The 16,137-nt window shown below is 34.7% G+C and overlaps 1 protein-coding gene across 1 annotated transcript in view; it reads left to right on the forward strand.

The window, feature by feature from the left end:
- Positions 1-9,134, forward strand: part of CAPS2 (calcyphosine 2) — a 46,169-nt gene extending 37,035 nt beyond the window's left edge. Inside the window, exons 16-18 of the mRNA XM_045872947.3 lie at positions 144-263; positions 2,269-2,365; positions 7,677-9,134. Of these exons, the coding sequence (XP_045728903.1) occupies positions 144-263; positions 2,269-2,365; positions 7,677-7,852 (393 nt within the window). The 3' untranslated portion in view covers positions 7,853-9,134. The remainder of the gene's footprint in view (positions 1-143; positions 264-2,268; positions 2,366-7,676) is intronic.
- Positions 9,135-16,137: the final 7,003 nt, after the last annotated feature.

The raw sequence follows: 16,137 nt of genomic DNA on the forward strand, positions 1-16,137 counted from the left end.
GGGTTTATATGTAACTTTTTGGAATTGTTAAGTCTGCTACTTTGTCTGGGGCTACAGAAGTAGTAACAAAATATCATTAAGGTGAGTTTCGTTGTGGTCATATATAACTTTAAGGTGAAACAGTGGTCTCTGAATATTTCTAGGATTTTGAGTCTGTGTGGCAAATTCTGAATGGCAATGGCAGTGGCAAGGTTGATTATGGAGAATTCAAACGTGCCATTATTGGTGAAATGAATGAATACAGGAAATCGTTTGTTCGAAAGGTAACTTTGTTAAGTAATCTTTTAAATAGTTACTTTTTAAAAAGATTTTTAAAATTTTTGTTATTTGAGAGAGAGAAACACTCCCCGCTCGCCCCTGCACGCGCGTGCGCAGGCGCACACAAGCAGGGGAGGGGCTGGGGGGCGGGGCAGAGGGAGAAGCAGACTCCCTGCTGAGCAGGAAGCCCTATTCGGGACTCCGTCCCAGGACCCTGGGATCCTGACCTGAGCCGGAGTCAGACTACTAACTGACTGAGCCACCCAGGCACCCCTGAAATAGTTACTTTTAATAGAGTGTTGGGTTCATTATTTTAGAACTTTATTGAATTACCATTGAACATGTTTTAAATTCCTTTACCTGTAATTTATTTTGAGATTAGTAAAATACAGGCAAACACATACATATACAAATCTACCAGGATAAAGCAAAATAATTTATGCATATGTTTTAGGAACAGATTTTAAAAGTAAAATAAAATCTGAAATCAAATTTTGGTTCACAAATTACTAGTTCCATAAATTGCTGGCTCCGAAAATGACTAGTTATGTGATTATCTATTATTAAATATGTCTGAGCCTTAGTTTTTTGTCTCATAGAGTTGGTATGAGGATTAAACTTGTAAAATTCTTAGCATTGTGGCTGTTCCAGTGTCAAGGCTCAATACATGTTATCTTAGGATTGTGACTAAGAGATGTTTCTCTGGTATGCATATTAGCCAGCTTTCAAATGAAGATTAAAATGACGATTAAATTGGAATTAAAAACAGAAGCCCTGATTTTTTTTTAAAGATTTATTTATTCATTTTAGGGAGAGAAAGAGAAGCATGCTTGGGCATGCGTGAGTGGGGGAAGGGGCAGAGGGAGAAGGAGAGAGGATCTCAAGCAGGCTCCACCCCCAGCGCAGAACTCACAACCCTGAGATCATGACCTGAGCGCAAATCAAGAGTCCAGGCTTAACCAACTGAGCCACCTAGGCACCCCAAGAGGCCCTGATTTTTATAGGAAAGTACATATTACTCAGGTTCTGCTGGCCAACTTTAGAGCATACTTTTGAGCAGTGTGGTTTCTTTCTCTTTTGAATATGTACCTGTGTATAAGTATCTAATATTGAAACAAAGCTTTTGTGTATAGAAAAGTATAAACAATTACATGAGGTATAAATCTCAAATAGAAAAAACAAAATCTTTACTGGCCAAAAGACGCGATAAAAACTTTATGTTAAATGAATTCATCACATAATAATTTAGAAATTTGCATTTATTTGTACTTTACATGTCCTGGTGACAGATTTGAGTATCAGGAGTAGAAACTGGCTTAGGGCTTCAGTGTATAATGGGGGGGGGGGGGATTCAGCCCATAATAGGTACCCTATTTCTGTGAACACATTATGGTGAATAAACAAACTTGATTCTAGTTTTGACTCTTTCGCAAATGTGGGCTGTTGCTTTGGGTTGGTTGTGTGTTTCTATATACCCATTCCTCTTCCCCATAAAATATTTTTTTATTTTACGATACCAAAAATTGCATTGAATTAGAGAAACAATAAAACAACTGGCATATCAAAAGGTAGTGTTAAGTTTCAGGAAATAGAGTAACATAAGCCATTTAAAAAATATTGTACTTATTGATTTTAGTAATGAATATTTGCATGTTCACTTTTTGAATCAAAATGGTCCTGGCAATTTGTTTTGGCCATTTATCAGTTTCCTATAAATCCTAGAGCTGGAAGTTACCAGAAAGGTCTTTTACCCAACTCTGCAGTGTGAGAGGAGGAAAGCCAGGGCAACAGAGGTTAGCTTACTGTCTCAAGGTCAGGTGCCAGAAAGTGCAGGTTACCTTACATCTTGCTCCGATATCTTCCTGTGTTCATGATGCTTCCTTCATATACCAGTTTAGTACTTTTAAACTGGCTTGTTTAGAGCTCAAGGATAACCTTCTACAGAATAGAGAATTAGGTTCTCATGTCTAATGATTTCATAGAAAAAAATAACATTTCTCTCTTATTTAGGCCTTCATGAAATTGGATTTCAACAAAACTGGCTGTGTGCCTATTATAGACATAAAAAAATGTTACTGTGCAAAGAAGCATCCTCAAGTAATTTCAGGTAATTATTATGAGTCAAAATGCATTAGATTTCTAAAATGTTAGTTAATAAAAGTAATATCTTATATTAACTTACAGTGCGGACTTGAGGCCATTAAGGGAGGAAATAAACAATTATTTTTTAAACCAGAAACATAAGAGCCATTTTACCTTCTTCGGCAGCAATATACTAAAAATTCTGAGGTCTATTGTCTGTGCTTATTCTTTTTCTTCGATGTTTATAAACTGAGATTGAACTTTTATTTCTTGAGGAATTTGAGTTAGGACAGAATGGATTTAGAGGACAGATAATTACATGTGTAAGTTCTCTGGGTTAGATTTACTGTATTTTGTATACTTGGAAGATTTAAGGCAGAAAGTGAAAGTGTTTCTCTGGGAATGGAGGTACACGTATAATGGGCATACATATGTCTATCAAAATTTGAGGATCTAGAAAATATCTCAAATACATACAGGCGATTTAGGATGGTTTGGCTTAACAATTTTCTGACTTTACAATAGTGTGAAAACAACGTGCATTTAGTAGAAACTGCACTTCGAATTTTGGATTTCGATCTTTGCCCTGGCTAACGATATGCAGTATGATCCTCTCTTATGATGCTGGCAGCGGTAGCCAGTCATGTGACCAGAAGGATCAACAACCCATACACTTATATAACCGTTCTATGCCCATACAGCTATTCTGTTTTTCACTTTCAGTACAGTATTCAACAAATTATATGAGATATTCAATACTATATTATAAAATAGGCTTTGCATTAGGTGATTCTGCCCAACTATAGGCTAATTGTAAGTGTTCTGAGCACGAGTAAGGTAGGCTAGGCTAAGCTATGGTGTTTGGTAGTGTAGGCGAATTAAATGCATTTCAGCACAAGACAGTTTCAGTTTACAATGGGTTTATCAGAAATAACTTTATTGTAAGTCAGGGAAGATCTGTAATTTTAGAGATTCATTATCTACTATATTGCTTCTGACTGTAATTTTTACATAGTTGATTTATAAATAAACTATTATAAAGAAAGTTTTGGCCGCAGTAACTCTCCTCTTCATCACACGTTCCTCTATAGAGGTAACACTTAATATCATTTAATATATATGCATTTCAGTCCTTACTCTATGAATTTTCATAGCTGTATAGGTACTGTAAATATCAAATACTTCTTGAAGTTGTTTTTTTTTTTTTTAACATGACAGGTACAGTAAACACACTGCTATGTAGTTTACTTTTTACACTCAAAAATATGTTTTGGAGCTCTTGCCATATTAATCCATATTGGGCTACCTTATTTTTATCTGCTGCATATTATTCTTTTTAAAAATCAATACACTACAGTTTACCTAGTCTCCTACTGGCAGACTTTAAATTTCTAAGCAATGAAGCAATGAATATGCTTATTTGTGACTCCTTAGGCTCATTTTCTGCTGTTTCCTGTGGGGGGGTAATTTCAATACCTAGAATATCTACGTTTCAAATTTTAATTGATACTTACAAATTGCATTATAAGATGGCTATACCAGATTATATTGCCATTAGTTGGAGAATTCATTGCCCCGACTGTCATGCCAACACCATAGAATTTTGCCAGTCTGATAGAGTAAAAAAATTTTTATTTGCATTTCCCTGGTTATTTGGAAGGTTAAACATATTTTTGTATATTTTTTGACCATTTGTAATTTATATTTTATGAAGTTTCTTTCATGATTTTGATCATATACTGTTAAATACTATAGAATACTATTATTCCAGAATTTTCCCTTAATATTTTTATTATTAAAAGAAGATATGTTGTAATTATTTTGGTTTATCATCACTAACCCTTGTAAATGGTTTATTTATTACTTTTAATTATGAAGTGAAAAAACCAACACTTTGTCATAAAGATTAAAGCTAATCATCACTAGCTTCCCAATTTCTAATAGTCTCTTTTAGGTCAGAATAGTTTAATTTGCTTATCAATGACTTTAAATGAACTGCAGTTTCCATAAGAAAATTTTGAGCATTATTGAATTGGAGTTAGCATATCTCTTCCTTTAAACCTATGTCGTTCTCTGCTTTTCTTCTTTAATTAGTCTTGCTAAATATAAGAACAAGATAGTTTACTTATTTCAAAATTAGGTGATTTCAACATCCTATATTGTTTTTCTCTTTGTTTTCTCCCTTCTAATAATTTTAATTAAGTTGCTAAAGTAGCATTAGTTTTGTTAGATGTCATTGAATTGTTGGTGAGGGTTTTGTTCTTGTTGGATAAGCCTTCATTAGTTGAAGAAATTCCATACCTCATCTTTGCATCACATTAAGGAAGATAAGCTAGTAGGTACAAATAGTCTTAAAAAAAGGAACACCCATTACAGTTTTTTAAAATTTAAAGTCTAAAAATTTATTATTATCTGTCATTACAAATTATAATCTTTTCACATGCCCATCTCTGGAAAATAAATTATTTACAATTTTTTTAAAAAAGATTTATTTATTTGAGAAAGAGAGAGAAAGAGTGAGCAGGGGGAGGGGCAGAGAGAGAGGGAAAGAAGTAGACTTCCCAACGAACTCAGAGCCTAATGCTGGACTTGATCTCATGACCCCAAGATCAAAGCTGAGCCAAATCTAGAGTTGGACGCTCAACTGACTAAGCCACCCAGGCGCCCCTAGATTATTTACAATTTATAATTAATTTCAAATTAAGGCTTTTATAGCACAATTTAACTATAGAAAATACTTTCTTTTTACTTTACTTAAATAATTTATTAGAAAAAGGTATTTTCAGCTTTAATAGAAATGAGATGTCCCAAATGTATTTCTGTGTAAAGATAGTAGAAATTTATCATTGTTTATTAAAATACTTCATGGTGTCTAAGAAGAGAGAAAGAAAGGTTAGTTACAAATGATAAAAGGTATGTATTTCTTGGGTGGTGATACAGTGGAGGTATAAAATTCTTGAGTATTTGAAACACAAATTTAAATAAAAAATATTTTCATTAAAAAACAGTATTTTAGTATATGAGCTGTCGAAGCGAGCACTAAAAAACAGTATTAAAACTCATTTGTTCAAAAGTATGGATGGTGAACAGAGGAGGAAATCTCTTCTGCTAATAGCTATATATTTTTATATAGATTAGATCTTGGTTAATTTTAATCCTTGACTAACAATCACAAATTCACTCTGTTGTTTTATATTACCATTTCTGCACAGCATAATTATTCAGTCCTTGTTCATTCAGCCGTTTTTAAAAATAAAATAATTGTTCTTTGTTTTGCACACATTTTTGAAAGACCGCAAACGTCTGAAGCATTTTTTTAATGTGAAAGGCACTTAATCTCAGTCCATTAGAGGACCTCTGGTTTTTAAAAAAGATCCAACTCTTATCCTAATTTTGCCCACCTCATTAGACAATTAAGGTGGTATTCCCAATTTAAGTGTGTTATTTTAAAATGCAACATGACTTCAAAATGATTTAGAGGGTCATTTAGATTTTTCTGAAATTCTTTTGCCTTTATATATGGGTCTCTATTTTCTTTGAGTATCATCTGACCATATTTGTAGCTTCCTTTCATCTTTTAATTCCTCTTATTAAGAACTTAATGAATGTCATTTTTCCTTTTACATGCTAGGATCCTGGGAGTAGATCTAGATCCGTGTGAATAGGGTAGCATCTGAGATTGCTCCTTCCCTTTAACTGATGACAACATAACCCACGCTACTTATTTAAATAGCTTATTGTTCTCTTTCTGAATTAAAAAAATCAAATGAATTAAAAGACTGCATCAGATATTTTATGTTCCTTCTTTGTTTTTTTTAAAAGATTTTATTTATTTATTTGTCAGAGAGAGACAGACTGCGGGAGCGCACAAGCAAGGGGAGCAGCTGAGGGAGAGGGAGAAGGAGGCTCCCTGCTAAGTGAGGAGCCCGATGCAGGGACTTGATTCCAGGACCCTGGGATCATGACCTAAGCTGAAGACAGACGCTTAACTGACAGAGTCACCCAGGCGTCCCTGGTTTTTGTTTTTTGGTTTTTTTTTAAAGAACTTTTACAGTATTTTAATTGAATTTAAACGGCTGTGAAAGGGTGATTCTAGAGATATAAAATTTCCAGGCTTAATATATTCTTCCTTATTTGCTAAAATTCACCTGCTTCTCCCAAATTAAACTCAGTGGAATATTCTTTTTAGAAGTACTTTTCAGTCACAATCTATGGGTGGAGACTACAATGTCTCAATCATCTCAGTAATACACAGGGTTAGGAATCTTAATGTGTATAGCATGGTCAAATGAATAATTTTTTTTCTTTTTTTTAAGATTCTATTTATTTATTTAAATTCAAGTTAGTTAACATATAGTGTATTATTAGTTTCAGGATAGAGTTTAGTGATTCATCAGTTGCATACAACACCCAGTGTTCATTACATCAGGTGCCCTCCTTAATGCCCATCACCCAATTACCCCATCCCCCTACCCCCCTCCCCTCCAGCAATCCTCAGTTTGTTCCCTATAGCTGAGTCTCTTATGGTTTGCCTCCCTCTCTGTTTTCCTCTCATTTTATTTTTCCTTCCCTTCCCCTATGATCATCTGTTTTGTTTCTTAAATTCCACATAGGAATGAAATCATATGGTATTTGTCTCTCTGGCTGACTTATTTTGCTTAGCAGTTATGTTCTCTCTTTAAATAACAAACTGAAGAATTGTAATTTTTTTACATATGTGATTCTCAATAGCATCTTCCTATAGAATGAAATTAATCCTATTTCGTATGATGTAGTGGAAATAGCCTCCTTAATGTCAGAGATTAAAATAGAGTGATTTAATCCAGTGAAAATTCTTCCGGCAAAGATTTTCATAGGCCTCCGAATCTTGTTTGCAGTAATATTTTCTAGCTGCAATTATGAGTAACTGATTCATAAAATAACTAATGCCTGAATATAGGGATGTTTTTCACACATTGCATTACTGTGTTAACAGCCTATAAATCTTTGAAATTATTTACTTGTTTTCTTCTTTCCTCATTTCTAATGGGAATAAAGCTGAGTCCTCTACAACATTAAGATATATAAGAATATGGACAGTAGTGACTGTTACTTTGTTTATACCTATAGGACACATCTGATCAGAGGCTTAAAAGTTGCCTCACATGTGTATTAAAGTCATCACCATTAAATTTTGATTCATGCAAGAAAATGTTTAAATAAATTGGAGGGTATTTTGACATAAGATTTGAAATTGTTGAAAAGATTTCATAAGGTGATTAAGTATTTCTGTATCGTCATCAGTCATTTTACTAGTGTTTTAAGGAGATTGTTTCACAGTTGGTACTATCTTACAGGCCTTTCCACAGAGGAAGAAATCAAATTATCTTTTCTAGAAACATTAAAAGATGCCTGCAGCAAGTCGGATGAAGTGTCCTATGGGGAATTTGAAGATTACTATGAAGGTCTAAGTATAGGGATAGTAAATGATGAAGATTTTGTTAATATTGTACGTACTCCGTGGGGGATTTAATTTTTTTAGAATGAGTGTGTCTTCAGCACTAAGCATTCTAAAGGAGAGATGAATTGAATGTAAAATATGGTCAAACCCTGGAATATATTTTTCTAGGACTTCTTTTTTTTTTTTTTTCCTCAAACAGATTGAGTCTGGAAGGAGAAATCAGAAAGAGAGCTGAAGGGGTATGTGTCTGGTCATGAGCATCTCTGTGTGCTTGCCTGTCTTCTAAGTGTCTAAAGCTCTGTCTTGTTGATTCATTACTTATCTTGAATATATTTTAAAGGTCATTTTTTAAATTAGCCTTCATAGGAAATTTACATCTGTATCAAACTATATGAGAGCTTCTATATAGTAACCAAGTTACTCATCCATTGTTTTTTAGCTATCCATTCTCAAAAATATGATTGCCACCCATTCTCAATTTGAAGAACTGGAATTGGGCCCAAAAGCCTGTAAGACTTCAAATAGTTCAGCTTGCTTCAAACATATGAAAATGTTAAAGGAATTAGAGGATATGCAAGAGAAATTTTCCATGCGGTGTAGATGTTTTCTGTAACATAAATATTTAGAATGATGGAGACTTACCCTTAAAATGCTTACTTAAACACTGGCTTGTCTTGTGGATTCTTCTAAATTATGTGCTGTTGTTTGTCCAGTAGAGCACAATGTAATTATTCAAGTGATCAGATCTGTTTGATCTTTTATCCTATTTTTAACTGCAATCCTTGTTACCTACACAGAATTACTGTTTAGCTAGAAACAATACAAAATGGAAGGGAGAATATTTTCTTAGATTTTTAAATAAAGATCTCAAAAAGTGCATTATCCCATGTATGGACTAAGGGATAATTTAGGAATTCTTAACAAAATGTAAAAGGATGTTTGTGTCCTAAAATGAACGTATGTTATTCTAAACATTTCTTTTTGTTATGCTAAACAATGAAAACATTTTCTTCTAAATAGATATTATTTAATGGTTAGATATATTGTAATTGTCCTTTCTATTCTTATGTTGTTAGGTCATATTTTCTTGTGAATATAATCAGAAAATCTATAGGCTGTCATCTTGTGAAAAAAGGGAAGATTCTTCTGGGATTTAACATGTTAATGTCACAGCATACTCTTAAATAAGCCTCCACCCTTTTAATATAAATAATCATCTGTGTTTGCAAAAAATTTCTCTACTTAGGAGCTTAGGAATAGTTAATTTCTCATTATTTTACATTGTTATTTCAGTGTAGAGTTAGAAAATACATACTCAATATGTTATTTGTGTATTTTGTTAAATTTTAATTGGTGGCACAATAAATCATTCTGCATTTGCTTTACTGTCTGAATTCTTTGATTTTGGTACAATAAAATCTATTATTTAGTATTCAGTTTACTAGAAGAGCATTTAATTACGTAGTTACATTTTCAGTCACCCACAACATAATAACTGACATTTGAAATTCTATGCTTAACAGTCTTCAAGAGTCTAAAATATCTTGATTAACTTTAAAATATTAAATATGAAATTCTATGTTGTAGTGATGTTACATGAATTTTATAGTTAAGTATATTTCATCATTCTTTAGATCTTTAAAAGGTCTTTGTGGCATAGAGTTGCTTCCATACTGTTTATTGAATTCTACATATTAATTTTAGTGTCTCTATTCTTATAAATAATGCTTTATGGAATTTTTGGGAAAACTCAAACTGTATTAGAAAACAAAGGATACTATTTAGGAATTTTAAGCTATATTTTAATTAGGAAAGAATATACATTTGAATGTTAGAGCAACTAGAGCATAATATAGATAAAAGTATATGTTCCTGTTTTAAATTTTATAGCAAAAGACCATATGTACTTAATGAACCAGTGACTCTGCACAGGGTAGAGTCACTTAAAATAATCCATAATTTTGATACAGCTATAAAGCACATTTTATTAATTACTTTGATTTCCAGTCAAAGTTGTTGTGAATTACTTCAGGACAGAATTGTGTTTTATAGGCTATGCTTACTGCAGATTCTTTAACATGCATATATATGTGAGATTATGGTTTATAGTGCTTGAATAAATAAAATATGTACTGTGATAAAATGTAGTCACTACTAGGTTGGCCAGCAAGGACAAACATCTATAGTGAAAGTGCTTAAAGAAATAGAAGGAATTGAACCAACATAACAAGCCGAGCAAGAGAAGAGCAAAGAGAATTCGGTGGGTTGATAGGGAAGGGTTAGAATCTGATAATGAGGAAAAGCTCTTGTTATAGCCTTCCATTTTTATTTTATGGTTATACAGACTTCTAAGGAAAACATATTTTTTGAATGCCTTCATATATAAGTGCCTCATAGTGTAGCCATTGTTCATTTGATCATGATTTCATTTAACCAGTCATGTAGAAGGTTGCCCACTAAGCAACACAGAGCGTAAGGGCGCTGATCCCTTGTTTGGTTGAAAATCCACCTATAACTTTTGACTCCCCCAAAACTTAAGTACTAATAGCCTACTGTTGACCAGAACCGTCACCGATAACATATATAGTCGACTAACCCTTATTTTGTATGTTACATTATATACTGCATTCTTAAAGTATGCTAGAGAAAAGAAAAAGTTGTTAAAATCATTTTCAATACTGTATCAAAAAAAAATTCTAGTGTAGGCGGACCTGCACAGATCAAACCCATATTGTTCAAGGGTCAGCAGTATTTACTGTGTGGCACTATTCCATGCAATTTCCAAGGCTCTCGATAGTCTAGATTTTTCTCACACGCTGTATATCCACTTTGTCTCAAGTCCTTTGGTTTCTTACTTTTGAATCCATCCTTTTCACTGTTCTCAATGCCTGTTCCTTTGCTCAAGCTCTTACCACCTTTCATGTGTATTACCCCCATATCAACTCTGCTTCCTCCCCAATCCTACTTTAACCCATCCTACACCTTGCTGTTAGAATGATCTTTCTAAAATGTACTTCCATGATTTAAGTCCTTCCATGGTATCCTATACCTTTAAGAGAAGTTCAGACTCCTCACCTTAACACATAAAACCTAAATAGCCTGGTCTCCCTAAGCTCAACTCCCTCTCCACACTCCACTCTCCTTGTCCCCCCAGCCATTCTGAGCTACTTATAGTTTTTAAACTGGATTGTGAGGCGTCAAACCTCTGTGACTTCAGAACTGCTCTGCTGCTTTTGTCTAAAAAGGTTTCCTCCATTAGTGCATCGAAGTTAACTCACACTGATTTTCTAATACTACTTCAAGAACCATCTCTTCTGGAAAGCTAAAGCAGAGAAACTCTTGAGTCTGATATAGTTGTCCTTCTTGGGATCTCAGAGGCAGCCTGTATGAGCCCTTCATCCAGCATTTATCACTTCATACTATAGTTATTACTTCGCTTGTTTTCCCACTGATTTGTAAGCTTCTCGAGGGTAAGAACCATATCTTATTTCACTTTATGAGCCTGGCATGTGGTAGGTATTCAACCAAAATTTGCTAACTGGGTAAGTGTGATTTTGAGCAACAATTGTTATGGTTCTTACATTTTAACACTGTTGCTTTAAAATACTGTAGCATAGACTATTGAATAGTATGAATGTGCACTTTAGTGTAAGCTTCAATTATGGGGGCAATAAGTTTCCCTAATAAAGAATGCACAGACTGGAGGTGGCTCAGTTAGCACTTTATCAACAAGACCTCACTACTCCAGGGGCTACCATATTCACTTCAACTAGCTGGAATTCAGTCAGTATTTGATGCCTATAGAACTAGCCTCCTAAGCACAATGGGTTTAATCCATAAAAACAGGGCATCATTGAATCCCTAAATGGTCTTGTGTCCACCTGTGGATTAGAACTTCTGGTTGCCCAACTATAACAGTACGGTAACCAGATGCCTCCCCTTGCATGGGCTGTTGCTGCTTCTGGGGAGCTTTTGTGCGCTGGGATGGTTGCGGCTCCCAATGGGACAAACTACTGGGATTTCAGTGAGTTTACAGATTAGGTTGTGTCATCTCCTCATGCCTCCTTGCTAAGAAATGCTCGTTTGTTTGTTAAAGATTTTATTTATTTGAGAGAGAGAGAGAAAAAGAGCATGTGCACGGGAATGTGAGCCAGGGGGGTGGGCAGAGAGAGAGAGAGAGAGAGAGAGAATCCTAAGCAGACTCCATGCTGAGCATGGAGCCCAATGTGGGCTGAATCCCATGACCCTGAGATTATGACCTGAGTGGAAATCAAGAGTTGGAAGCTCAACTGACAACCACCCAGGTGCCCCAGAAATGCTTGTTTAATAAATGTCTGTATGTGTGGCAGAATTTGGTCTGATTTCATCATAGTTGGGTAGGAGGAGTAGCTAATTCTCACCAATCTCCAAGATTTTTGGCTGGGGGGTTCTGGGGGGAGTATCACAGTTAACTACCATAAAAAACCCTATTGTACACAACTAAATTAGCTATTCCTAATACAGTTGTCAGTTTGCAGCTACAGTTCTCTATCAGACACCACATCACAGGTCCAAATAGAGCATGGCACAATGCCTGAGGTAACAGACTTAAAACTTTAAATACCCCTAGTTCATGATTGTTATAACACAGACATAAAGTAGGCATAGTGGAACATGGAAGAACTTTTTGTGTCATCTCGGGGAGGTAATAATAATAATTCATCCCTCTGAAACCATATGATATATTAAGATATTATTGAGATGGCATTTCGAATGTTCTATAAAAAAGCTGAAATGGTAAAAATTTTGGAGATTTGATTGTATAGATTATAAAAATGTATTAGCAGATACACCTTATCAGACTTCTTTCTTCAGTAACCTATGTGAGCTAATTTGTGTAGTTTTTGGATATCTTAGCAAGGCAAAGTTATTTGGAAGGATTTGAATAAAAAAATTACCCATCTGGTGACAAATTTTATGCAAGGAGAAAACAGTCAAGGTCTCTTGTGTTTACGTATTCCTTTTATCAAGTTAGGATGGGATTTCTGATCTATGGCTGAATGAGTTTAGATATAAATGAAAAGATTTTCACCTTTGCAACTGTATGTTGAGTTTCCTGGGATTTTCAGATGATGAGAAAGCCAATATGGAACAGGTGACTGCAATTCAAGGAAATCATTATGTCACTTATGAAAGTTGCACACTTATCCAGTAGTTGAAGAGATTCATATAGAAGAACTTAAGAAAATATATGTTGTCAAGGAAAGGTAATTTTGAGGATATATTCAGATGACCATTACATCTAGAAAAAGCATGTACTTTAATAATATTTTAACATAAATGATGTGGAAAGGGCACAAGCTTTGAAGTAACTGAATAATGATTTCAAAAGTTGAACTCTGCTACAAATTAGGTATGACTTTGGGAAGCTACTGAATGTCACTGTCTCTACTGAAGGACTGACTGACTATAGGTGTAAGTATGGATATACTTAGAGATGTAGATACAGATATATATCTAGGTATAGTGCTTAGCACAACCTAGCAGACAAATGTAACTCAGTATACATTTATTTCCTTTATGTTTTTTGCATGAAATAAAAAATTAATGAAGAGTTTTATTTTTTTTCTGATTAATCCCAAATGGCCATCATTAGAAACATTATTTTAAAGAGAGATCAGTTCTCTTCCTTCATCAGAGCCCATGGAGGAAATCAAAATCTTATATGAAGGCTATCAGTTCTTTTCCTTCAAAGCTTATAGCAAGGTGACAGGTTGAAAGAGTAATTAGTAACAGAATTTATTGTTACTGGAATTAATTGGAAGATGATATATGTGGAAGACTAATTTTATAACTATAGAGATGTAAGGCAACATTCCTAATATCTTTGGTGTTTACACTAAGACAGTTGATTGCCTTGAATCCAATAAGAGATTGTGTTTTCCAAAGATGGCTAGAACAGTATCTCATCCCATCAAGTGTTGTTACATAGTGAACTTGACCTCACATCAAGAGGTGGGGTGTATGTCTTCTCTAGTTGGGTAAAGTGATTTGTTACTTGATTGTTACAATAGATTGGGGCTGCAGTGAGGCTGTGTGACTTCTCAAACTAAGCAAGAAAAAGCCATAAAGTGTCTTCATTGCTTGTTGCAAGACTTGAGCCACCAAGTAAGAAGTCAGACTATATGAGACTGCCAAACTGGAGGGACTATTTGAGGTGTTCTGCTCAACAGCCAGATCTGAGCTTCCAGCTGGTACCTAGCTAATATGAATTGTCTACCATGTGAGTGAGTCATCTTGAGTTGATTACAGCCCCAGCTAACATCTCATTATATTCATGGGACAAACCCCAAGTGAGTACCACCTCGCTTTAGGCTGCTAAGTTTTGGGGCTATTTTTTAATATAAATATAGTAAGTATAACAAATTCTTAATTAGAATTTGAATAAAGCAAGGATATTAAAAACATTTTGTCAAGTATTCAGGAGATTTAGTTAATATGGCCACAGTTTATAAAATCCTTTTGAGACATTAAAGAAAGTGGGCACAATAAGTCTATGATCTGAGCTGGGTGGAAGAAAGTGATCTGATGGAATGAGTGATACACAGAATCCAAAAGTTATACTTTATTAAAGATAAATGAAATTGAACTGTCATATAAAGTCAAAGCTTTGCAGAACATATATTTTACCCTTGCAACAGTTACTCATTATATTGTTTTAGTTCTGGCAACTAGTGAGTTTATTTATCACTGTCTTAGGTTAAGTATCATATACTTTTCTTGCTGAAAGACTTTGTCCATTCCCAAAGAATGGACACCAAGAACTCTGATGAATATGGCAAGACAATTTGTAGAGATAATCATTTATGTTTGGTTCCTATTGCTATAAGACTCAGAAAAGAATAAATGATCCCTCCAGGCTCATTCTAAGAAGACAGGCCTGCTTTTTGTTTTTACGGTGCCAGGGTTGGAAGCAGAAATGCCAGGAACTTAACTCAGAATCTGAACCTCACCTGTCTTTGAGTGGTGTGTGTGTGTGTGTGTGTGTGTGTTAGAGGGTGTGTGTGTGTGTGTTTAAGTAGATGGTAATGGATATAGGCCCACCTGAAGTGGAAAAGGGGACTTTAGAGAGTTTCTACTGAAACAGAGAAGAGAGGGGTTTTCCCTGGCCCTGACGGTCCAAAGTAGAATAAAACATGCTTTCTTTCCTCAAGAAGCCTTTTGGATCCCAGAAACTGCAGTCGTAGAAGTCAGTGACTGTCAAGTATGAGAAGTGGAATAGGAGTGGAAGTGGAAGTGTAGGAGTGGAAAGGCTGTTGGAAATTGGCATCTCTAGAAGCTCCCATAGCCACCGTGTAATAGGGACAGCTTGAGGGCAGAGTAGCCTCAGGTCACACACTTTCTCTGTCAGACTTTTGGAGATGTCACCCCACTGTCTGGTAGTCTGAAGCGCTCTTGACTTCGGTTTCCTGATAGTAATCTGTTCACTTTCCTTCTGCTTTTGAAGTGTAGAGAATTCTTGATTATTTCTTGAAACTTAAGGCTTTTATTAGGACATATCCCAGTATTGACTTCAGCTTGTTCATTTGATACCACTTTATATTATGTTGTTTATCGATTTTGCTCTATGTAATTCAGGTGTTTTCTTCATGTATTTTAAGGTTTGATTTCAGTGGGATAATATCCATTCTGTATTCTCTTAAATTATTGCTGTTCTCCATATTTTTCTTGAATCTTGATCTTCTGTCTTATAAATGGCATATTTATATGTCATTCTATCCTTTCCTTGTATTAAAGATCTTTTTTTCTCAATGGAGCCAGGTTAATGTTTCTCCATTTTCCTCTGTTACCTTGCAAGCTCCCCTCTCCCATCCTCAAGGTAGGACTTATCGATTGTATTTCCTGAGACATCTTTTCCTCCGAACTCAGTAAGAAGAAGTTATCTCACAGAAAAATGGAAGAAAAGAATCTGTGCTATGTGTGCCCCGGAAACAATTATTTTCTACAGTCCCTGTTTCAGTATTATTTTCCAATTAGATGATTGAATTCTAGTTTCTTCATTAGGAGTCTCACTGGTGTTCCTTATGGTTGGTTAATTCTGAAGCTAGAGATAAACACTAATCTTAATTGAAAGTATTTAGCCTAATTGCTTTTTACCCTTAAGCAAGCCCGTAGTTCTCCTTTGTTCTTTCCTTCACCAAATACATATTGAGTACTTACTATATGTTAGGCACTGTGCCAGACACTGAGAGAATGCAAACATGAATGACAGACTCATTACACTCATGTGATGATTTGTCTAATGTAGGAAACAGTCATAAAAATATAAGCTAAATTATAAAATATAAGGAACTGTGGAAGTCCCAGCAATTTTTTGT

The sequence above is a fragment of the Mirounga angustirostris genome, unplaced genomic scaffold, assembly GCF_029215605.1.
Source record: "Mirounga angustirostris isolate CCGP_5_RB_7025 unplaced genomic scaffold, mMirAng1.0.hap1 SCAF_5, whole genome shotgun sequence".
Classification (NCBI taxonomy): Eukaryota; Metazoa; Chordata; class Mammalia; order Carnivora; family Phocidae; genus Mirounga; species Mirounga angustirostris.